The sequence below is a fragment of the Saimiri boliviensis genome, chromosome 4, assembly GCF_048565385.1.
Source record: "Saimiri boliviensis isolate mSaiBol1 chromosome 4, mSaiBol1.pri, whole genome shotgun sequence".
Classification (NCBI taxonomy): domain Eukaryota; kingdom Metazoa; phylum Chordata; class Mammalia; order Primates; family Cebidae; genus Saimiri; species Saimiri boliviensis.
This window is the reverse complement of record NC_133452.1, coordinates 10,415,244-10,440,266: the sequence shown is the minus strand read 5'-3', so window position 1 is coordinate 10,440,266 and position 25,023 is coordinate 10,415,244. Positions and strand designations below refer to the sequence as shown.

General features: G+C 41.9%; 2 protein-coding genes and 2 non-coding genes across 4 annotated transcripts in view; 1 reads left to right on the top strand and 3 right to left on the bottom strand.

Moving 5' to 3' along the window:
* ACAT2 (acetyl-CoA acetyltransferase 2) overlaps window positions 1–15,251 on the top strand; it is a 21,674-nt gene extending 6,423 nt beyond the window's left edge. The window contains exons 4-9 of the mRNA XM_010344318.3: window positions 1,614–1,731; window positions 9,908–10,051; window positions 11,481–11,603; window positions 12,614–12,768; window positions 14,101–14,211; window positions 14,561–15,251. Of these exons, the coding sequence (XP_010342620.2) occupies window positions 1,614–1,731; window positions 9,908–10,051; window positions 11,481–11,603; window positions 12,614–12,768; window positions 14,101–14,211; window positions 14,561–14,731 (822 nt within the window). The 3' untranslated portion in view covers window positions 14,732–15,251. The remainder of the gene's footprint in view (window positions 1–1,613; window positions 1,732–9,907; window positions 10,052–11,480; window positions 11,604–12,613; window positions 12,769–14,100; window positions 14,212–14,560) is intronic.
* On the bottom strand, window positions 14,399–25,023 carry TCP1 (t-complex 1). Its single transcript, XM_010344317.3, has 12 exons — window positions 24,732–25,023; window positions 23,657–23,742; window positions 23,342–23,470; window positions 21,531–21,628; window positions 21,035–21,145; window positions 20,360–20,541; window positions 19,954–20,080; window positions 17,091–17,266; window positions 16,595–16,718; window positions 16,053–16,245; window positions 15,787–15,950; window positions 14,399–15,142 (listed from the first exon to the last, which is right to left on the bottom strand). Exons 1-12 carry the CDS (start codon window positions 24,793–24,795, stop codon window positions 14,926–14,928), a joined length of 1,671 nt encoding a protein of 556 aa, XP_010342619.2. The 5' UTR covers window positions 24,796–25,023; the 3' UTR covers window positions 14,399–14,925.
* On the bottom strand, window positions 16,400–16,533 carry LOC120363486 (small nucleolar RNA SNORA20). The gene has a single exon (XR_005579031.1). It is a non-coding gene; the product is annotated as a small nucleolar RNA SNORA20 (small nucleolar RNA).
* On the bottom strand, window positions 21,233–21,372 carry LOC120363492 (small nucleolar RNA SNORA29). Its single transcript, XR_005579037.1, has one exon. It is a non-coding gene; the product is annotated as a small nucleolar RNA SNORA29 (small nucleolar RNA).

The window sequence follows — 25,023 nt, the reverse complement described above, 5'->3', positions numbered from 1 at the left end:
AACTCTCCGATGAGGTGGCTTTTACCGACCTCACACTGAGAAAGTCACGTCTGTGCCAGAGCAGAGCAAATTTATGCAGATCAGAGCTGGAGCCAAACAATGAACCAATAAACAAAAAGGACAACCTTGATCCCTATTTGAATGTGAACTATTCTTCAGTTTGGGTGGGAAGCCAGGTTGATGATAAAGTTTATCAATCAGTGTGATTGGAACCAAATATGCTTTTTCTAAACTTTTAATGAAGCATATAATATTTTCGGATTTAAATTTATGTTTGTTGCTTGATGTCCTTGATTTTAAATTTCTTTCCCATTGTGTGTAAAAGGCAAAAAAAAAAAGCTGTTACTTACCTTCCTGCACATGACAAGGAAATCCTGGGGACCAGACTTTTTTGACCTTTTTAGGGTATAGAATATGGAGAAGAGGACCACCAAGTGGTGCTTTTCTCCGGTAGGTTTGCCAGGTACAGTTTGTTTCACCAAGTTCCATACCTCAAATTGGCATAGCGGTTGAAAGAAAAAGTATATCCCCTTTTTCCTACTGAGGCAGCTTAGGGGCTGAGGTGCAGATTCCCTAGTTAGAAGCTGATTCGGCCCAGCTGTTGCTGAGGTCCAGGAGGAGGCAGGCTAAAGGTAGCAAAAATAATCAGAGTGATTTTGATGGGATCACACCGACATCTGTGTCATACTTTGCCAGTTGCTTTTGTACATGTGTTCACAGCAGCCCCATATAGGGTAGATGATATCATTCCCAGTTTACAGGTAAGGAAACTGACGCCTAGAGCCAGCATTCAAATACAGCTCTTCTGACTCTAAGTACAATCAATAACTCTTTCCATTCTAATATGCCTTGAGTTGGTGAGAGTTAAGACTGGCCACTAGTCAGAAATCCCTCCTAATCAGTTAGTTAGGCAACCTGATTATTCTCACTCCAGGCAGTATGTCATCCATTAAAATAGGTAACACGGCCGGGCGCGGTGGCTCAAGCCTGTAATCCCAGCACTTTGGGAGGCCGAGGCGGGTAGATCACGAGGTCAAGAGATCGAGACCATCCTGGTCAACATGGTGAAATCCCGTCTCTACTAAAAATACAAAAAATTAGCTGGGCATGGTGGCGCGTGCCTGTAATCCCAGCTACTCAGGAGGCTGAGGCAGGAGAATTGCCTGAACCCAGGAGGCGGAGGTTGCAGTGAGCCGAGATTGCGCCATTGCACTCCAGCCTGGGTAATAAGAGTGAAACTCCGTCTCAAAAAAAAAAAAAAAAATAGGTAACACATTGTTAGCTTTACTTAAGCTTCATTTAATAGGTAATTAACTGCCTCTATGGAAAGAATAAATTAGATTCTTAAGGAAACAGGACACAGAATGGGTAGGTTTGAGGGAGAATTGGAAATGGGTAGGTAGGAGAGTAATGGTTCCCAATATAGGAAAGGTGAAGTCTGCTAATTCCAGGGGTCTTCAGGCCCTGGCCTGGCTGAGGACGTGGAATGGGGGAGAAGGGCTGCAAGGGAGCCTAGATGAAGATTTAGGAAATACTAGATGATTTTGAGTTGGATTCTGGGGAGAAGACTAGTGACAACTAAGCCTAAATCCATTTTTATTTCTTATTTCTAGGCTCCTCACTTGGCTCACTTGAGAACAGGAGTAAAGATAGGTGAGATGGTACTAGCTGACAGTATACTCTCTGATGGTCTTACAGATGCATTTCACAACTATCATATGGGTATTACAGGTAAGGCAGACAAAGCTGAAACTATAATAACTTTAAAAAGGTTAAAAAGATCATATAATAATCTGTATCTAAGGTGCTTTCCTCCTTATGTCCAGAGACTGTCTCAAGGATTTTTGTATCTCTTCTCTGATTAACCGAGGTGAAGTGAGTATTCTCTTAGTGAATCCTTGATTATCAGAGAATGTTAGAAGTAGGAAGTACCTCAGAGTTCTGGATCAGTCCCCTCATTTTACCAAATGAAGAAACAGGGCCCACCAATAGTGCTTGTGCAGCAGAGGCAGTAACAGAGAAACCAGTTTCTTTGGGGACCTAACTGTGTTTTTTGTACTACACAATTGGTTTATTGGTCATTCATGTTGAAGGGTCCTGTGGTCTAGGTTTAATGGCAAAGCAACTGGGAAATCAAAAAAACTCATGTCTTCAGTATTCATGTAAAACTTAGGAAAGAGTAGACATTTTAAAGAAACAAACCCTGAGAAGTTAAGTACCTTGCTTTAATACATGCAGCAATGGTTCTGGTTCTATGTTATGGGAAAAAGGTAATAGGGAAAAGATTCCATTAAGAGGCAACTCTGTGCCTGAATGCAAGGAAGGAAGGAAGGGCCTAGAGATACGGGAAGCAATGAGAAGCTCAAGGCATCTTGACCACTTCTCAGCTGAGAGCCATAACAGAGAAGTCTAAAGAAGACAGGCAAACCATGGAAGACTGTGATCAGCTGCCTAAACCATAACTAGAGGTGGTCATTAAAAATTCAGATCCTGAGCTCTTTCTAGCATGTACTGTGGATTGAATTGTACTTCCAGCCTCCAGAACTGTGAGAAAATAAACCTATGTTCTTTAGGGGGAAAAAAGGCTCAGGTCATGATGGAGTAATTGGCAAAGATTAGACTTCCTACTATAAACAAGCATAAAACTTGTGAAAATATATAAAGTGACTGTACTGAGATCCTTGAGAGAAGGGAAAGCCCATTGTCACCGTCTCTACCTGAGGCACTTCCCAAACTGTGTTATGGAGAGGCAGAGCCCAAACTGGGAACAATGGTCTCAATGATCTGAAGAGGCAGAGAATTCAGGGCTTCTGAGATGGCTTGAGTATGTGGGGAAGAATAAGGAGTAGAAGAAAAAAGTGCTCCAGAAATCTGCAAAAGGGTCCCCTTAAGTCTTTGATCAAATACTAAGCTTGTAGATAACAGTCTACAAGGCCTAGTAGAAAACAGCTGCAAGGGAGAGGTGAACTGAGTGGAGATTTTATAGATTACTAGGAGATAAAGAGTTCTGGAAAAGCAGAGAGGAAACCTTATTGAACCCCTTGGTCACTCCGTTGACAGAAAGACCACAGTTTAGGGATAGGGCCAAAGCCATAGGGTAAAACCTGCTGTAGACCCAAACTAATAAGCTTAAACACAAGTCTCAAAAGGATCAAGGAGATTTGCCAGTATATTGACTGCTTCTGGAAACAAAACTCAATATATTCTCTAAAGAGAATAAAATCCGCATGTCCAACTATATACCAACTATAGTGTTCAGCATGCAATAAGAACTTTCTAGATACTAAAACAATTAGGAAAATGTAGCTTACAACCAGGGTGGGAAAAAACCACAGTCAATAGACCTTGCAATAAAAGATACTAGAATTAGTAGACAAGGACTTTAAAGGCTCTATTTTACATATGTTTAAAGATATGAAGGAAAATATAACCTTTATGGAGGAACAGATGTGGAAATTTCATGAATAAAAGGAAAAATATAAACAAGAACCAAATAGAAAATCTAGAACTGCAGAGTACACAATCTGAAATTAAGAATTCACTGGGGATGGGGATGGGCATGCCGGCTCACACCTGTCATCCCAGGACTTTGGGAGACTGAGCGGGGAGGATCACTTGAGACTGGGAGTTTGAGACTAGGTTGCGCAATGTAGTTAGACCCCATCTCTTAAAAAAAATTCTGAATGGCCTTAACAGCAACTTGGAGACAGAAGAAAAAGGGTGAGAAAAATTGAAGATAGATCACGTACACAACCTGAAGAACACAGAGAAAAATGATGGAGAATAAATGAACAGTTCAGGCACCATGGCTCACACCTGTAATCCCAGTACTTTGGGAGCCCAAGCCAGGTGGATCACCTGAGGTCAGGAGTCCATGACCAGCTCAGTCAACATGGTGAAACCCTGTCTGTACTAAAGATAGAAAAATTAGCCAGGTGTGGTGGTACATGCCTATAATCCCAGCTACTCGGGAAGCTGAGGCAGAAGAACAACTTGAACCTGAGAGGTGGGGGTTGCAGCAAGCTGAGATTGCACCATTGTACTCCAGCCTGGGTGACAACAATAAAATTCTGTCTCAAAAAATTAAATCAAGGCCGGGCGCGGTGGCTCAAGCCTGTAATCCCAGCACTTTGGGAGGCCGAGGCGGGTGGATCACGAGGTCGAGAGATCGAGACCATCCCGGTCAACACGGTGAAACCCCGTCTCTACTAAAAATACAAAAAATTAGCTGGGCATGGTGGCACGTGCCTGTAATCCCAGCTACTCAGGAGGCTGAGGCAGGAGAATTGCCTGAACCCAGGAGGCGGAGGTTGCGGTGAGCCGAGATCGCGCCATTGCACTCCAGCCTGGGTAACAAGAGCGAAACTCTGTCTCAAAAAAAAAAAATTAAATCAAATTTAAAAATAAGCCAGGCACAGTGGCTCACACCTTTAATCCCAGCACTTTGGGAGGCTGAAACGGGTGGAATGCCTGAGATTAGAAGTTAGAGAGTAGCCTGATCAACATGGAGAAACCCCGTCTCTCCTAAAGATATAAAATTAGCCAGGTGTTGTGGTACATTCCTGTAATCCCAGCTACTCAAGAGGCTGAAGTGGGAGAATTGCCTGAACCTGGGAGGCAGAGGTTGCAGTGAGCCAAGATCACACCATTGCCCTCCAGCCTCGGCAACAAGAGCAAAACTCTATCTCAAAAAAAAAAACTAATAAAAGAAATAATAAATAGAGCCTCAGTGCTCTGTGGGACAAAATAAATAGGACTAACATGCGTGGAATAGGAATCTCATACATGAAGAAGAGAGAGAATAGGGCAGAAAAAAACTGAAGGAAATTTCCAAATTTGGTGCAAAAAGAAATTCAAAGGTCAAGATGGAGAAGAGAAAAATTGTACCTTAGCAAATTGTAGTAAAAAGTAAAATAAAGAATGCGCCACTGCCCTCCAGTCTCAGCAGCAGAGCAAGACTCTGTCTCAAAAAAAAAAAGAGAGAATGAAAGTGAAGAACCATTTTTAGATGAAGGAAAATGAATTGCCTGCACACCTACACTACAAGAAATGCTTAAGGAGCTGGGCATGGTGGTGTGCACCTGTACTCCCACCTACTCAAGAGCTGAGGCAGGAGATTGCTTGAGCCCAAGAGTTTGAGCCTAGCCTGGACAAGGCTGTCGTAGTGAATATCCACTGCATTCCAGTCTGGGTAACATAGTGAAACCTCAATAACAACAAAAGAATAGCTTCCAAACCTGGGGGTAAATAAAGACAAGTGAGACCCCAGCTCTTTAAAAAAAGAAGGTTTGAAGGGCTGGGCGCGGTGGCTCAAGCCTGTAATCCCAGCACTTTGGGAAGCCGAGACAGGTGGATCACGAGGTCAAGAGATCGAGACCATCCTGGTCAACATGGTGAAACCCCCGTCTCTACTAAAAATACAAAAAATTATCTGGGCATGGTGGCGCGTGCCTGCAATCCCAGCTACTCAGGAGGCTGAGGCAGGAGAATTGCCTGAACCCAGGAGGCGGAGGTTGCGGTGAGCTGAGATTGCGCCATTGCACTCCAGCCTGGGTAACGAGCAAAACTCCGTCTCAAAAAAAAAAAAGAAGGTTTGAGAGAATTGATACCAGAAGATGGAATCTTGGGTCTACACAAAGGAGTGAGTAGTTCCAAAAATTGTAATTATGAAGGTAAATATAAAAGATCATATTTTCCTTCTTAATTTACAAAAAAAAAAAGATATAGCTAATTAAAGTAAAAAGCATAACATTTACAACATATATGGATATAATAGAGGTAAGGAATTGGGTGGGTAAGCAGGTATGTTGGCTCATGCCTGTAATCCCAGCACTTTGAGCAGTGAGGCAGGAGGATTGCTTGAGCCCAGGAGTTGAAGACCAGTTTGGGCAACATAGTGAGACTTCATCTCTACTAATAGTAAAATAAAATAAGTCCTGGTATGGTGGTTTGTGTCTGTAGTCCTAACTACTTGGAGGCTGAAGTGGGAGGATTGCTTGAGCCAAGGAGTTTGAGGCTACACTGAGCTATGATTGCACCACTGAACTCCAGCCTAGGTGAGAATGAGAGACCCTATCTCTATTTTTAAAAAAAAAAAGAAAGAAAGAAGAAAAGGGAGGGGAGAGAGGGAGGGAGATTGGGGAACAATGGAGCTGTACTTTCATATGGTCTTTAAATTTTTATGTGAAGTGGGACAGAATTAACTCTTAAGTAGACAGTTATAAGTTAAGGATCCATATTGTAACCCATAGGTGGTCACTTTAAAATATGCAAAGAATTATTGTCCCATTGTAATCCCATTATAATTACAGCAGGATTTTTCCTAGAAATTAAGAAACTGATTCTAAAATGTGTAAGGCCGGGTGCCATGTGTCATGCCTGTTATTCCAGCACTTTGGGAGGCCAAGACAGGCAGATCACTTGAGGTTGGAAGTCTGAAACCAGACTGGCCAACATGGGAAACCCTGTCTCTACTAAAAATACAAAATTAGCCAGGTATGGTGACAGGCACCTGTAATCCCAGCTACTCTGAAGGCTGAGGCAGGAGACTTGCTTGAACCTGGGAGGCGGAGGTTACAGTGAGCTGAGATATTGCACCATTGCACTCCAGCCTGGTCAACAAGAGTGAAACTCTGTCTCTAAATAAATAAATAGTGTGTAAAATGCAAAGGACTCAGAATAGTCAAAACAATTTTGAGGTCAGAAAATAGCACTTATACTCTCTGATTTTAACATTAACTATAAAGCTGTGGTAAACAAGATAGTGTGGTTTTGGCATAAGGACAAAGAAAGAGGACAGAGTTCAGAAATAGACCCAGATTTATGCTTATTTTTAACAAAGGCATCTACGGAATGAAATGGAGAAATTAAAGGCTTTTCAACAAACGGTGCTGGAACAACAGATTACTCACATGGGAAAGATGAACCTGGACCCCTACCTCACACCATATATAAAAGTTAGTTTGAGATAAATCATGGATTTAAAAATAAAAGCAAAAGCTATAAAGCTTCTGTAAGTATATATGAGAATAGCTTCCACAGGGTGCAGTGGCAGATGCCTGTAGTCCCAGCTACTAGGGAGGCTGTGGTGGGAGGATCACTCGAGGCCAGCAGTTTGAGGTTGTATATAATACTATGATTTTGCCTGTTAGTAGCTTCTGCACTCCAAGCCTGGGCCACATAGTGAGACCTCATCCAAAAAGAAAAAAAAAAAAACCACACAGCTTGGTAAGTAAAGACAAGACATAGAATAGAAAGCAAAGCATTAACTTTTTTTTTTTTTTTTTGGAGACGGGGTCTCTTGTCACTCAGATTGGAGTGCAGTGGCTCAATCTTGGCTCACTGCAGCCCCCACCTCAGCCTCCTAAGTAGCTGGGACCACAGGTGTGCACCACCATGCCTGGCTAATTTTTTTTTTTTTTTTTTTTTTTTTTTTTTTTTTTTTGTATTTTTAGTAGAGATGGGGTTTCACCATGTTGACCAGGATGGTCTCGATCTCTTGACCTCGTGATCCACCCACCTCGGCCTCCCAAAGTGCTGGGATTACAGGCTTGAGCCACTGCGCCCAGCCTCCCTGGCTAATTTTTTATATTTTTGGTAGAAATGGGGTTTCACCATATTGCCCAGGCTGGCCTCAAACTCCTGAGCTGAAGGGATCCTCCCTCCTAGGCCTTCTAACATGCTGAGATTACAGGCGTGACCCACCATACCTGGCCAATTCACATATTTGTAGAAGAGAATTACAAATATGGAAAGTGAGAAGAATGTAGCTTGTTGTGCTAGGTTGCATTTTGGAGATAGCAGTATGAACTCAAAGTGTTACAATGAGTGTGTATATACATAAAATTATAAATTATATATATATATATGGAAGTTTCTACGGAACAGACCTCGAAACAATGACAAACCAGTAACAACAAGTAGTCCTGACACCCAGATCTTTGTTTCCAAATACATTTCTCCACTAAAAGGAACTAATGTTCTTTGGAGAAATGACACTTTCCAAGGCTGGGAAAAAAGTGCTAAAAAAATAAGGACATGCTTAGGGACATGTCACAAATACACAGGAGGCAGCCTACAGGGTTCCACTTTCCTGTAGGAAATTGGAACAATTTGAGTGACAAGGTCAGTAACGATAGTAATGGGTTATAACTACCCACGTTTTGAACAATTTCAGCATCAAAGTAAGTAATGATAGTAACGGGTTATTACTTATTCAATAAAATGAAAATATATGAGTCCATCCTGATAGAAATGACTGAATAAATGGAGAGAAAAGGAAAAGCTTTTCTTTACAGTAAATTGCCAATACCAATAGAGGGAATGTTGGGAGTTAGAAAGTCATGAATGAATGAATGAATGCTAAAACCAGTGGGTGAAATATGATGGGGAAGAAGATGTTTTGACAATCTCAGAATAACCTACCATACATTATTGATCACTTGTAAATGAAAAAATGCTGCCTTTAAAAGCTAGAAACCTGGTGAATACCTAACTATTTTAACCAAATGATCAAAGATAACATCGCCTGGGATAAACTGATTGTCATTTTTATCTTAATAAGATTCACTGAGAAAAATCATACCATCATTCAGTGGTACACCTGCCTTTTGGCAGAATCTTTTTTTTTTTTTTTTTTTTTTTTTTTTTGAGACAGAGTTTCACTTTTGTTACCCAGGCTGGAGTGCAATCGCGCGATCTCGGCTCACCGCAACCTCCGCCTCCTGGGTTCAGGCAATTCTCCTGCCTCAACCTCCTGAGTAGCTGGGATTACAGGCACGCACCACCATGCCCAGCTAATTTTTTGTATTTTTAGTAGAGACGGGGTTTCACCATGTTGACGAGGATGGTCTTGATCTCTTGACCTCGTGATCCACCCGCCTCGGCCTCCCAAAGTGCTGGGATTACAGGCTTGTGCCACCACGCCCGGCCCTTTTGGCAGAATCTTAATCCAATCCTGAGGTCAGACAAATCAAAGTTGATGACCCCTAACAAAAGAACTGGTCCATGTTCTTCAGAAATACCAAGTTTAAGAAACAGTCTTAAGAACTGTTCCAGATAAAAGCAACCGAGAGAGATTGATAGTTGAGTACAAGGCGTGCTTTTTTATTGGTGCCTGGACTGAACAAATAGAGGAGCTAGAAGGGCATGAAATTTGAATGCGGACCAAGGATTAGATAATAGGGTTTGATTCATGTTAAATTTCCTGATTTTTGTTTTGTTTTGTGAGACAGGGTCACCCAGGCTAGAGTGCAGAGGCACGATCACAGCTCACTGCAGCCTTGAATTCCTAGGCTTAAGTGATCCTCCTGCCTCAGCCTCCCGAGCAGCTAGGACTACTAGCTACGTGCCACACACACCATGCCTAAAATAAATTTATTTTGAGTGAAGACAGGGTCTCGCCTTGTTGCCCAGGCTGGTCTCAAAGTCCTAGGCTCAAGTGATCCTCCTGCCTCAGCCTCCCAAAGTGTTGGGATTACAGGTGTGAGCTGCCACACTTGGCCAAATTTCCTGAGTTTTATAACTGCTTACGTAAGAAAGTCACCTTGTTTGGGAGAAGTATACACTGAAATTAAAATTTAAGGGTAAAAAGGCATCATATCTCCAACCTGCTCTCAAATGGTTCAGAATAAAAGCATTAAAGCAAATGGAGGGAAAATATAAATGGTGACTCTGGGTGAAGGAAATTTCTGGAAGTTTACAATTATGTAGAAAGGGTAGGAGAGTCATTGCGACATTTGCAAACCCACTACCAGTGGCAGGCAGGGCCATCCCACACAGAGCACTGCGTAGGCCACCCTGACCCCATTATCATGTGTCGTCAGTGTGTGGTCAAATGTGGACAACTTGAGCTATCAAATGCCAGTTCATGAAAATGTTAGGTTTTGCTATTTTTCTTCTTTTCCAGCTGAAAATGTAGCTAAAAAGTGGCAAGTGAGTAGACAAGATCAGGACAAGGTTGCAGTGCTGTCCCAGAACAGGACAGAGAATGCACAGAAAGCTGGCCATTTTGACAAAGAGATTGTACCAGTCTTTGTGTCATCTGGAAAAGGTGAGTATATCATAATGGTTTAATTAAACATCAACCTATTTATAGGAACGAGTAACATCTAAAAGAGTAATACACGTGAATCTTTAGAAATTGTATCTTAGTTATGTTTCTCAGGCTGCAAAGATATGTCCTGGATACATGAATGTGGGGAGGGGGTGATAAGTTTACAGGACATGGCAACATGGGAACTATGTCAGCATTCAGGCACTCTTGGTTCCAGAGTGCCCGTGACTGCTGTGCACATACAGCAGGTTTTATGAGAAACTGGAGCATTGGCTCATGGTTGTTAGGAGGCACCAGCTGACCTGTTTCCTGTATAGGCTCAACCTCCTCAGAAGTGGACACCCATTACTTCTTGCTGCTTGTGTGTGTGTGTGTTTCCCCTTCACATTTCTAAAGGGTGGATCTTTTGGGGTCACTCACTATTTTTTTTTTCTTTTTTTTTTTTTGAGACGGAGTTTCGCTCTTGTTACCCAGGCTGGAGTGCAATGGCGCGATCTCGGCTCACCGCAACCTCCGCCTCCTGGGTTCAGGCAATTCTCCTGCCTCAGCCTCCTGAGTAGCTGGGATTACAGGCACGCGCCACCATGCCCAGCTAATTTTTTGTATTTTTAGTAGAGACGGGGTTTCACCATGTTGACCAGGTTGGTCTCGATCTCTCGACCTTGTGATCCACCCGCCTCGGCCTTCCAAAGTGCTGGGATTACAGGCTTGAGCCACCGCGCCCGGCTTTTTTTTTTTTCTGAGATGGAGTTTCATTCTGGTTGCCCAGGCTGGAGTGCAGTGGTGCGACCTCGGCTCACTGCACCCTCCACTTCCTGGTTTCAAGTGATTCTCCTGCCTCAGCCTCCCAAGTAGCTGGGATTACAGGTGTGTTGCACCACACCCAGCTAATTTTTGTATTTTTAGCAGAGATGGGGTTTCTCCATGCTGGCCAGGCTGGTCTCGAAATCCTGACTTTGTCATCTGCCCACCTCGGCCTCCCAGAGTGCTGGGACTACAGGCGTGAGCCAGCACGCCTGGCCACTCACTATTTTCTAATACAGAATGCTACCATCAAGCTCCCTTTTTGATAACTGACATCTCTTATGTGCAGCCAGCAGTGCCAGATTGGCTTTAAGACTCCCTGATCCTCTTACTTGTATCCAGCCAAGTACTGTGACCCAAACCATAGCAGAACTTTATACAAACAGGTCCCTGGTAACTGCTTTCCTCAGAAAGGGATATGGATTTGTAAAACACAGGTGTCTCATAAGAATAAATTGTTTTTCATGTACAATAATTCTTGTGTGTACTTTCCTCCTATTGTAATCAAATCTTTCTGCCAAGTATGAATCCTCATGTTCCACGTCTGAGAAACCCATTATTCCCAGCACACTTTACTTCTGTCTCTGGAGTAATCTTGAGTAATTGGTTTTCCTTTGTTTAGGTCTTACTGAAGTTAAAACAGATGAGTTTCCTCGCCATGGGAGCAACATGGAGGCCATGTCCAAGCTAAAACCTTACTTTCTTACCGATGGAACAGGAACAGTCACCCCAGCTAATGCTTCAGGTTAGATTTTCTGTAGGACATCTGGGGGAATACTATGTTCTGTAAGGTCTATCAAGTGAATATTTTTCTATTTATATACAAAAGTACTATTTTTTGAGACAGGGACTTGCTCTGTCACCCAGGCTGGAGTGCAGTGGCACGATCATTGCTCACCTGTAGCCTCAAACTCCTGGGTTCAAGTGAGACCCGCTGCCTTAACCTCACAAGTAGCTGGGGAACTACAGGCATGAGCCACATGCCCAACTCATATTTATATACAAAATTATTCTTAAAAGTTTAAGGAAACATGTTGTCATTTCTATCTGATCATTCACTTAACCTATACTGAAAGAATTATTTTGGTTTCTTGACATCCCAAGTAGACATCTAAATGAAAAAGTAAATTAGGGAACTTCGGTTTATCTACATTTGTATTTTTCCAGTACTAGAAACTCCCAATACCTCCTTGTGAGGCCCAGGCTTATTATTATTCCATTTCCTTTCAGAGATCTCCCCTCCCTGACTGCTGTAATCTTTTTTTTTTTTTTTTTTTGAGATCGAATCTCACTCTGTCACCCAGGAGTGCAGTGGTGCGATCTCAGCTCACTGTAATGTCCGCCTCCTGGGTTCAAGCAATTCTCCTGTCTCAGCCTCCCGAGTAGCTGGGACTACAGGTGCACACCACCACACCTGGCTAATTTTTCTATTTTCAGTAGAGATGGGGGTTTCACCATATTGGTCAGTCTGGTCTGGAACTCCTGACTGCAGGTGATCCACCCATCTCTTGCCTCCTACAGTGCTGGAATTACAGGTGTGAGCTACCACACCCAGCCCTGACTGCTATTATCCTACCACTTTCTCTAGTTGGAAAGTTTTGTGGTCAATATATTGTCAGACATAATATCTATGTATACTGTAAAGCCTGTTGAATTATAGTAAATGCCTCAGTCAATATGTAAAATCACTTAACTCGTGTCTTCAGGTGGTAAAGAAGCCAGTATGTAACTGAAGTTAATAAGCATGTTTTACAGGAATCAATGATGGTGCTGCAGCTGTGGTTCTTATGAAGAAGTCAGAAGCTGATAAACGTGGGCTTACACCTTTAGCACAGATAGTTTCCTGGTCGCAAGCGGGTGTGGAGCCTTCCATTATGGGAATGGGACCAGTTCCAGCCATAAAGCAAGCTGTGAGTATCTCTATTCCCTTTTATGAAATGTCTTCCTGTTAGCCTTAAATGAGCTTATTCATTTAGTTGTTCTCTCGTCTTTCCCTACCATAAGAGTAACCAAAACATTTGTTTCTATTTTTGAGATAAGGTCTTGGTCTGTCATCCAGGCTGGAGTGAAGTAGCATTATCATATAGTTCACTGCAGCCTCAGAACGTCTGGGCTCAGATATTCTTCCGGCTTCAGCCTCCTGAGTTAGCTTAACTACAGGTTCACCACCATACCTAACTTCTTTATATTTTGTACAGACAAGGTCTCATGTTGCCCAGGCTGGTTCTGAACTCCTGAGCTCAAGTGATCCTCTTGCCTTAGGCTCCCAAACTATTAAGATTACAGATGTGATCTACTACCCCCAGCCACTGAGAGCATTTAGGTCACCTGCTTTTTAGGGGAACCGATTCTGTTTCAGTACACCTAACAGATGCTACTGGTTCAAAATTTAAGACAATTTAGAATTTCTAAAGGATCTTTTAGATCACATCCTTAACCTTTTGGATGGAATGGATATCACTAAGGCAAAAATATCTGAGAATGTTACTGCATTTAAAAAAAAAAACTAGGCCGGGCGCAGTGGCTCGCACCTGTAATCCCAGCACTTTGGGAGGCCGAGACGGGTGGATCACGAGGTCAAGAGATCGAGACCATCCTTGTCAACATGGTGAAACCCCGTCTCTACTAAAAATACAAAAAATTATCTGGGCATGGTGGCGTGCCTGTAATCCCAGCTACTCAGGAGGCTGAGGCAGAATTGCCTGAACCCAGGAGGCGGAGGTTGTGGTGAGCCGAGATCACGTCATTGCACTCCAGCCTGGGTAACAAGAGCAAAACTCTGTCTCAAAAAAAAAAAAAAAAAACTAAGAAAAAACCAAAGTAGCAGTTAAAAGACCATTCAGTATTATGCAGCATATTTATTTATTTATTTTTTTGAGACGGAGTTTCGCTCTTGTTACCCAGGCTGGAGTGCAATGGCGTGATCTCGGTTCACACGCAACCTCCGCCTCCTGGGTTCAGGCAATTCTCCTGCCTCAGCCTCCTGAGTAGCTGGAATTACAGGCACGCACCACCATGCCCAGCTAATTTTTTATATTTTTAGTAGAGACGGGGTTTCACCATGTTGACCAGGATGGTCTCGATCTCTTGACCTCGTGATCCACCCGCCCCGGCCTCCCGAAGTGCTGGGATTACAGGTGTGAGCCACCGCACCCGGCTAGCATATTTCATATTTATGTCAGCAAAGAATGGTTTAACTTCCACCCAAGTTTAGACGTCTTTTCTATGAATCTTTCCTTCAGGTTGCAAAAGCAGGTTGGTCACTGGAGGATGTGGATATATTTGAAATCAATGAAGCCTTTGCAGCTCTCTCTGTTGCAATAGTTAAAGAACTTGGACTAAACCCGGAGAAGGTAAAGATGCACAAGTAATCCTGAGAGCTCTCCAATGAATTTCACAATGCAATTCTCTTCCATGCCTTGGCCATGTGGGTAAATACCTTACTAAGATGGAGTTTACTTATTTTGTTACTTCCCATGGTAAACAAAAGAGCATGTTAGCTTACTTGGCATAAAAGGAATGAGGTAAGATAGTCAGGGATGAATTTCACAAAGATGTGAATTTATTCCTAAGCAGTTAAAATGAAAATCTGAGTTTGAAAGGGTAGCATGCTAATACAACATTAAGAGGAAAATGACAAGTTTAGGATTTTAAACTATGTCCACAGAAGAATAAACAATCTAAGTCTCTTCTCCCCCTTAGGTCAACATTCAAGGAGGGGCTGTAGCCTTGGGCCACCCTCTTGGAGCATCTGGCTGTCGAATTCTTGTGACCCTGTTACACGCACTGGAGAGAACGGGCGGAAGTCGTGGTGTTGCGGCCCTGTGCATTGGGGGTGGGATGGGAATAGCAATGTGCGTTCAGAGAGCATGAACTGCTTGAACTTTGAACCACTTCAATTTCTTTTTAAACTAATAAAGTACTAGGTTATAATATGTGAAATCTGAGGACCAAAGCACAGATGGAAATCATTTCCTACATCACAAAACAAGTTTACAGCTTATTGTATTTTAATGTATACTCAAGCTACAAGATTACATTTAACATTGTTATAAATAGACAGCAGATCAATCATTAAGGGCTCCAGAGTGAACAGCATCTTCGTAACTTCCATGTTTATCATCTTTACTTTCTGGATGTAATTTAATAAGATCATCAATTCGAAGAATGGTAATTGCAGCTTCTGTTGCGAATTTCAAACTCTTAACTTTAACTATGGTTGGTTCAAACACCCCTGCTTGTTTGTTGTCTCGAGGTTTACCATTGCTCAAATCAAGACCAATCCTGCAATTAAGAAAGAACTATTAAACGGCTGCTTACAACTTAATTAGGTGGCCTATTAATTCCAGCTATTTCATTCAGGCATTAAACTTGATTTTTAAGTCGGACTAGACATCTGTTTTGTTGTTTTGAGACAGTGTCTCGCTCTGTTGTCAGGCTGGAGTGCTGTGGCGCACTCTCGGCTCACTGTAACCTCTGCCTCCTGGGTTCAAGTGATTCTCCTGCCTCAGCCTCCCTATAGGCACCTGCCACCACGCCCGGCTAATTTTCTGTATTAGCAGAGATGAGGTTTAGCCACGTTGGCCACCATGGTATGGATCTGACTTCATTATTCTGCCTGCCTCGGCCTCCCCATGTGCTGGGATTACAGGCAACAGATACCTGGCCCAGCCCCACAGCTTGTAGGTAGTCTTTCTACCCAAAGAACAGGAAGAGATTAGCAGTCAGAGTTAACTACGGCACCCCAGTGCTAAGTATTAGTCATTTATCCCTTGAATTATAGTGACCAAACAAGTGCTTGCTGTGAAGTTTTCCATGTTAAGTAGTATTTCGTGTGTTATTTATGTTTGCTGACCCTGTAGTTGACTACTATCCCGTTTTCCAAAGGTCAACAAAGGGCTAAAAAGACAGGGAAATTATATGCTTACCATTTTAGATTTTTACGTTCTGGGTTAACCTGAGCCTCATTGTGAAAAGCTCTTAATTTTGCAACCAGATCTGTGGAGTCCTGGGCAGCATTAACTGCCAGTGTATTAGGAATAACAAGAAGTGATCTTGCAAACTCTGCAATAGCAAGCTGTTCCCGAGACCCCTAGGAGAAAAAGATAATTAGGTGACTTCACAAAAGGGAAAAAAAATAAAGGGCCACAGCTATTGCTCTCAGGCCGCTGAGACAAGGAATAACTCTTCTTACCATGCTGGTTGCATAGTTTTCGAGGTATATGGACAGGGCTGCTTCTACAGCACCCCCGCCTGGAACCACAGACTTCGACTCCAAAACTCTCTTCACCACGCAAAGGGCGTCATGTAAAGAGCGCTCCATCTCATCACACATGAAATCATTTGCCCCACGTAAGATAATCGATGCCGATGTACGAGCCTTAGTGCTGTTAAAAACAAAGTGAGATTCTTACAAGTTTTTTTTTTTTTGCCAAGAGCATCAATTTCTCAAAAAAAAAAAAAATGGCATTTTAGTAAGTGTATACAGTGCCCTTGATTAAATTCTGCCTACACAGGATTTTTAGATATACTATACAGAAACAATGTCCAGTCCATGCAGAAGAGATGAAAATGGTTACTTCATCTCAACTTACAGTGGTCCAGTGTTATTTTATCCCACGCGTATAACTGCTTATATCACTGTGAGACTACAAGCAGCAAAAAAAAATGGGAAGGAAGCCTCCTTTTACTTAACAAAACCTGTGTAACTTTACAATTTTAGAAAGTAGCTCTTACTTTTTGATTAAGATCAGCTCATCATCACAAATTCTCTCTTGGACCACTTCTTCTGCCTGTCCCAACATTGCAGCTTCAAAAGTTTCTTCACCTTCCAAATTGGCCAGGGTTGACAGAATAGTTGCTATTAAGAGAGTTACAAAGTACCTGTAAATATTGCTCTTTCATGATTTTAATATCCTTAGACTCAGTAGCATTTGTGGTAAAAGTGATACAAATTTAGAATTTGGTTAGGCAACGCGCACCTTTTATCCTAAAATGGAACTGTGTCATGTTTGAAGTAATCAAATTCAGTTCATAAATTTCCAACAAACTCAGTTAATGAATTTGTTCAGTTACGTGAAAAATGGCTCTATAACTGTATTGACAGCACAAAGCATTAAGAGAATATAAATGTTTTTGAAGCTGCTTCCTGTCAATATTCCAATGTAAAAAGACCTCTGATGTGGTCAGGTATAATGAAAAGATTTTACATGAGAGCCAGCACAAGACATACCTCCAGATGCTTTAGCAATGCGTTTAAGGTCCCTTTTTAAAACTCTTCTAACTGCCATAGCACCAGCCTCCACAAAATACTTTAGACACATATCATCAATTCCACCAGTAGTTAGAATAACGTTGGCACCAGTTGCCAGGATCTTCTGAATTCTCTCCTTGGTGATATCTGATTCTCTGCAAAGTATTTTTATAACCCAGAGTTACCTTCTGTGATTTTAAAAAAAAATAATTTAGCTTTGACTTCTGTTAAGTATTTATCACAAGATAACCATAGATTAATCTTTTTTATCTCTGACCAGAATTTAAATTAGTCCAATTCATGGAAAATTTGAAGGAATTAAAAAAATTACCACTTAGCTCTCCCAACCTGAATTTGAATTACTAATCAAGAACTATGGTTACACAGGGAACACGAGTCCTGACTTCAAGGATCTAGTGGGGAAGATTACCAATCACACTCCAAGGCAATTGTCACTCAAGTGGTATGCAGAGATTACAAGCACATAAAAGACATAAAATCTAGCCTAGGAGGCAGGACAATGAAGTGAAGAGAGGAGTCCAGGCTGGGTGCAATGGCTCACGCCTGTAATCCCAACACTTTGGGAGACCAAGGCAGGTGGATCATCTGAGGTCAGGAGTTTGAGACCAGCCTGGCCAACACGATGAAACCCTGTCTCTACTAAAAATACAAAAAATTAGCCATGGTGGTGGACACCTGTAATCCCAGGTACTTGGGAGATTGAGGCAAGAGAATTGCTTAAACAGAAAAGTCAAATTTTATGGCTTGGGTGACTCCTGGAGTGAAATAAAATAGCAACAGTTTCGGGGGCAGGATGGGAAATTGGAGTTCAGGATGGGACAAGATTATGTTTGAAGTCTGTTGTTACTCGGGTGAATCTGCCAGGAGGTAGTCACTTACAGCATGGAAACCACAAACTATGAGAGATATAGATTTGAAGAGTCACTATGAGTGAAGCCATGTAAATAGACCAAATGATTTTTATTATTTATTTATTTTTATTTTTTTAAAGATGGGGTTTCACCATGTTGGTCAGGCTGGTCTTGAACTCCCGACCTCAGGTGATCCGCCCACCTTGGCCTCCAAAGTGCTTGGATTACAGGCATGAGCCACCATGCCCGGCCAAGATCAAAGAATTTTTTAAGTAAAATGAATTGCTGATCAACCTCAAAAGCAGCCTGTCTCCTCAGTAAGTACTGTGTGCTACACACTGTACTAAGGATGGGGCTACAGTGCCAAAGGAATCATTCTGTCTCTACCATTAAAGCATACAGTTCATGAGCTGTACAAACAAAAAGCAGAAGTTAAGGATATTTCCTAGTTTTCTGCCTGTGTGGAGGAGTCCTCATCATTAAAATGGTCAAGAGCAGATTTGCAGTATTATCACAGGTTCAGTTTTAGACATGTTAACTTTGAGATTCTTGAAAAGCATTCTATCAGATATATGTGTGTGTTTGAAGCTCAGAGAAAGAGCTTAAGGAGTCTCTGGAATAGAAAGATAATGCGTGAAGTCATGGGAACAAATGGACTATCCTGGAGAGTATCTGAAGATGGTGGTCCAGGCAAAGGGATAGACAATGCAGCATCACAAAGCCTCCCATCCCTGAAAGCATTTCAAGAAGGACATAGTCAGTCAGGCGCAGTGGCTCATGCTTGTAATCCCAGCACTCTGGGAGGCCAAGGCGGGCGGATCACCTGAGGTCGGGAGTTCAAGACCAGCCTGACCAACATGGTGAAATCCTGTCTTTAAAAAAATAAAAGACAAAATTTCAGCTCTGCAAATAAAAGAGAAAATGATTAAAAAAAAAAGAAGGACATTCATTGTCAAAGGGTTGCTAAAGGTCGTAAGGCTGAAAAGGCCTTCTGAATTTCACACTAGAGACCTTAACATGCAGTCCTGCAAATGGAGAAGAGAGCTGAAAAGGGAAGAGATGAAAAGCACCAGAAAAGTCTTGTGTAGTAAATCACTCATGACATCTGGCTACAAAGATGTAGGACAGGGAGTACCTACAGCAGGAAGATGTATTAAGAGGCTTGAAAGGCAGAAGAGCCACAAGAAGAATCCAGGAAAGAGCAGAATTAGTGGAAAATGCAGGTGTGAAAGGAGAATCACTGAATGCAAGGCTCCAAAGCAGAAGGAAACAGATTCTGGAACACTTACTGTGGAGGGATTGGCTTTGATGAAAAAAAGGACACTTTGTTTTATCAGGAAGGAAGGAAAAAAGAGTACCTGTGCAGACTGACTTTGATGAAAGCACATTTCTTACTCCTGGCAAAGCTTTCTTGAAGGTTTGGTTAACTAGTTTATTCACTGTTTTGTTTTTGAGACAGGGCCACACTCTGTCACCCAGGTTGGAATGCAGTGGTACAATCAAAGCTCACTGCAGCCTCAACTTCCTGGGCTTCATATTCTTCCCACCTCAGCCTCTCAAAGTGCTGGGATTATAGGCATGAGCCACTCAGCCTAAACTATTTATTGTTTCAAGTGACGGTTAGGCAGTCAAATCTACAGCAGGGGGTCACGCTACCTTCACCATTAGCTCTTCTAACGTGCCAACCACTAATAACACTTGTACCTCCAGCATCTAGCAAACAGTAGCAAAATTGCTGAGTTCTGTATTGCTTTGAGGAAATTAGATTCTTGTCTTTTATCTCCTTAATGTCAATAGATTGATAAAACCAAAATTCCAGAAAAAGGTCGATTTTTGTACAGGCTGTATCCCTCTTAAAATACCAGACTAATTTTTCTGGAAGTTTATGCAAAAGTTTGACTTGACCAAAAATGTTAAAGTCCTCTAAGACACTCAACACTTAAAAGGCCAAAAATAATTTCTCAACGTACCTCTGTCTAATTTGGTCCAGTTTTTCAGGGTCTGTAATGACCACTTGTACACCAAGCTTCATTTTTGTTTTTTGCAGGCTAAAGTCAAGGCAAGCAATTTTTGCATTTACAATTCTCTTGGGCATGCCTATAATTGAATGTAAGATTAAGTTACTACATCTATCCTTAAAAGCGTAATAAAGAGTATTATGATCAGTTGTATGTAAACACACAAATTGACTACATTTCATTACATTTTAATTTAGAAATTTTTTACAGCATTAAATGCACGTTATTTCTTTAAATTTACATTCCTTCTAAGACATATATGCTTTAAATTACAAAAAGATGTATTGCACATAACCCACAAAAAGCTAGTTTTAATCTGTAGCAATCTCATTTTTATAAACCAAATTCTGAACCTTACCCTGGGATCCCACCACACAGTTGAGTGCATAGCCACTGATCAGCATACTCTCCGTTTGACTTCTCCCATGGGCTTTCAAAATATTAACAGAATTGACTGGATAGCGTGGCTGGCCTCTTGTATCTGTGTATTTAATAGCAAGTACAGCATCTACTACCATGTTAGCAAAGAAATCACCATTTCTAAGCCAAAAGTTAAGGACAGTAACAGACTTGGAATGGACAAAGGTACACATGAAAAATCAAGGTTAATCTGAAGGAACTTCCTTTTAGTAATCTAATCCATTAAAGAAGCAGGCATTATTTATGTGTCAAAATGGTACATCATTCATCACTATCTGCAATTCATATCACTTTTAGACATATCTTTTAACCCTAAAAAAGCAAGGAAGGCAACAGACAATTTAAACACAGCATTACTCCTAATGATATCAATTTGCATAAAATAAGTATTTAAAATTTTATTGCACAAAATTGATTATTGTGTGAGCGTGCACACACACACACATGATCTTGCTATGTTGCCCACATTGGACTGGAACTCCTAGGATCAATTAATCCTTCTGTCTCACCCTTTTTAACTAAATCTGGGACTACAGGCATGCACTACCATGCCCATCTCAATGTCTTATGTTTTAAAAAGCCTAATTTTTTTTCCTGACATCAACAAGGATACATTCCAATGATTTTGGAAGACATGGATGTCTTAGCAGCATTGATCAGGCAATCTCTTCCCAGTTCATCTGTGTTAACAATTAGGTTTTCATTGATATAACGCACTGCTTCCCTGTATAAAAGCGTGGGGGAGACAAAGGCTTGTAAAGTCACTACTCAAACTCTTGTGTTCATCATGCTTAACAGAGCCAAAATGTCCTAAGATCTGTTCAGCCATTTCATATAGGAGGAGGACACGAAAAAACCCTCCCTCTTCAGATCATGGCAAATTTAATCTATCCCATAAGCATAGCCACTAAAATCTATTATTAAGAGAAAATGTGGTAGTCAAATGGGAAAAAAAGATACTGATCCAAGTTTCTAATGACAAATATTACTACTTAAATACTGTAACACTTTTTTCAAATTAAAAATCAGTTATTAGTCAAAACATTAAGACAACACACTGTTACAACTATTGCATCAAAAAATTTTTCTCTGAATGTAAACAATCTTACTTGCAAGCAAGTCGATAGCCACTAATAACTGAGGTGGGATGAATTTTCTGTTTGACTAATTCATCTGCATTTTTTAGGAGTTCTGCTGCAATAATAACCTGTTGAGAAAACATTCATTGATCTGAGTATGCCTGATACTGAACATGTGCAATACATATGAAATGACACTAAAATTGCCATATATTAACCAGAATGGTGGTGGGTAACTGGTTAGTAGAAACCTGGGAGGTGGGAGAACTCTACAAAACACTTTAAATCCTCAAGGTTATTTACGAATTCTTGGAAACTGCCACTTTAGGCAAAATAACGGACAGCAATTTCTCAAATATCAAATACCAAATACAGCTATTTACTGTAACACTGATGGGGGAGGAAAACTGCTTTCTTTTTTTTTACAAATCATCTTTTCTCTTAAAGTCAGTTTCCATGACTCTATTGTCAATGTTCAGTGAGGGCTTACTGTATTACATGTAGATGCAAATGGCCAAAACTGGATTGAAGCCAGAAAAAAGGTCTAAGAAACTAGTTCAGCAGTACAACACACCCATTACCTTTAGAGACTGAGTGCTCAACAGAAGCTAAACTGAGTTTGACTAATCATATGATCTATATTAGGCTCTTATTTGGCTTATTTTTAAAAAACAGTTCTTGTAAGCTGATATGAAACACTAAGAAATATTTTCACACTAAAAAGACTTAAAATCTTTCAGCTTCTTATGGGGGGAAAACTACAGTATTTGTTAAGTCACATTATCATAAGTTAGACAAAGATCATATTCATATTTTAGGAACAGATTCCATTCTTTCATGGCTGAAGTTTAATCTAGAAATTCAATTTCTCCACAAACTATCTCTTGTTTCTCCAGAATTAATATCTTTCTCACCAAACAAAAGGGTTTCTACTATACCAAAGTATTGGATGATCTATGAAGAGTACATACTGTATATCGTTTACCGACTCGGTAAGATCACACCGTCAAATCATGATGTATTAATTTCTCACACTCCCATTATGAATTCCTGAGATTACCTGTCAGGATTTAAAAAATAAAACAGGCTGGGTGCAGCAGCTATGCTCATAATCCCAGCACTGTAAGAGTCTGAGAAGGAAGGATCACTTGAGGCCAGGAGTTCAAGACCAGCCTGGGAAACATACCGAGACCCTGTCTCTACCAAAACAAAATTTTTTATTAAAACGAATTAGTTGGTTGAGGTGGCATATGCCTGCAAGCCAAAGCACTCTGGCAGACTAAGACAGAGGGATTGCTTGAGCCCAGGAGTTCGAGGCTGCAGTGAGATATGACAAGACCGCAGGACTTCAGCCTGTGCTACAGATGGTCTCTTAAAATAATAATATAAAAACACTGCCCCCCCACCCACCCTGCCAAATTGGTAACATTTTGTCCTCCAGATAATTAGAAAAGTTCAGAGCTTTCCAAATCTCAAAGCCTGGTGGAAGGAAACAACAGGAGGAAACAAGACTTTTGAGAGACCATAAAAAATATGTGTGTTATCTGAAGACCAACATTTAAAACAACAGGGCTATGTTAAATGAACTCAAATTCTTTTCTACTTAAATTGTACAAACTAGCTATAACTATCAACTTACAAATTTTGTTTCTGAATCTGCATCTGAGAAACTTATTTTCCCTCTTAAATGCATAACTTCTTTTGTTTTTTCTTTTTGCTCAGTCTTCTGGGCATTTAGAATATATAACTTATTTCTGACACAGCACAAATGACCCACTTACAGCTTCAACTCTGGAAGTCGTTTTTAGAAAAATGGTCATTTTTTTAGCCCTTCTACCTACCACTGAGGTAGTTCCATCTCCAACTTCTTTGTCTTGCAGATCAGCCAGCTCACAAAGAACTTTAGCTGCAGGATGTTCTACCTCCAGTAACTTCAGGATGGTTGCACCATCGTTAGTAATGGTTACATCCTAAGAAATCAGCAGGAAAAAATATGAACCACTTATAGAAATCAACACAGCCCCATTCTAATACACGTTCACCTTTAATATCACCTTCCAGTACCTGGATTCTGATAAAATCAAAGAATAAACGTAACAAAACACTGAAGATAGTTTTACTTGAAGGCAACCAACACAACAGTTACATGTACTTACACCAATATCATCCACCAACATTTTATCCAAGCCAACTGGACCAAGGGAACTTTTTACAATATTGGCAATCGAAGCTGCAGCCATAACTGTAAACAAAACAAAACAAAACAAAGAGAATAATCCATAACTCTCAAAACATAATTTCAGCCTAAAGAAGGTAAATGACATCCAACAGCCCCTGTATTTCCCCAGTCTACACACCTTTGTTAATTGTTTAAAAACCAACTACTAAGAGTCTAAATGGGGCCGGACATTGTGGTTCCCACACCTGTAATCCCAACACTGGATCAAGCGGGAAGATCGCTTGATGCCAGGAGTTTGAGGCCGCCCCGCCAATACAACGAAACTTATTTCTACAAAAAATAAAAATTAAAAAAGCTAGATGTGGCGGCGCGGGCCTGTACTGCGAGACTGCAGTGAGCTACGATGGCACTCCCGCCTGGGCGACAGTGGGACCCCCTCTCTAAACAGAGAGCCTGTTTGGTAAAGCTTTGATTGGCAGGCACGGATCTGATGGTGGGAGAACTAAAAAAAAAGTAATAACCACAATTTTCATGCTCTGCCACTTCGTACACCTATACCTGCCTTTTCCTTCAGATCCCGCAAGTTTCTGCTCATCTGTGAGGAAGAAAATCGGTAGTTCAATGGGGGAGCTAGTTGGCGCTGCAGTCTCCTGGGGTCAACGCACTCGAGTAGCGCTTCCTAGGCTAACCACACTGTAAGAAACTGTCAACGGGGACAGAGCTGGACGCCGAGCGCCCGACCTCGACGGCAGCTGCGGGTGGACAGGGCACCGGGCTCTTCCGAGGGCACACGGGCCGACCTACTCTTTTCTGGGAAACCTAGCGTCTAACACGGACGCTCAGGGGGTTGCTCTTGAACAAAAGGGGGTGCGAGGCGTGGCCAGCACGTGCAAGCCCGGGACGCCCGGCTTTGGCGCGGAGAGGCACGTTTCCAGCGCCGCCCCGACACCACACCCACGCGGTGCCGGTCTCAAAACCCCGCCGCGCGCTGGTAGCGGTGGGACTCCGCCCGCCCGGCCAGCGAACCCGACCCACGCCCGGCCTGCACTTACCGTTCTGGGATCGGATCGCCTCCCCAGTGCTGCGGTCCCCGAACACGGACAAAGGCCCCTCCATTTTCACGACGGCAGTATACGTCGAATTCTGCTCACACCGGGGCGAACCAGTATCGCGGCCCCTCGGCCGACCGGCGACCACAGCAGTGGCGACGATGGTGTACAGCGGAACCGAGCGAGGCCTCGAGAGCTGCTGGGTAACACCGCCCCACCCGCTTCCCGGCTGCCCCGGCCCAGCCGCGGGGCACGGCGGGAAAGCAGAAGAGGTTTGGGCAGCAGGTAGCGAAAC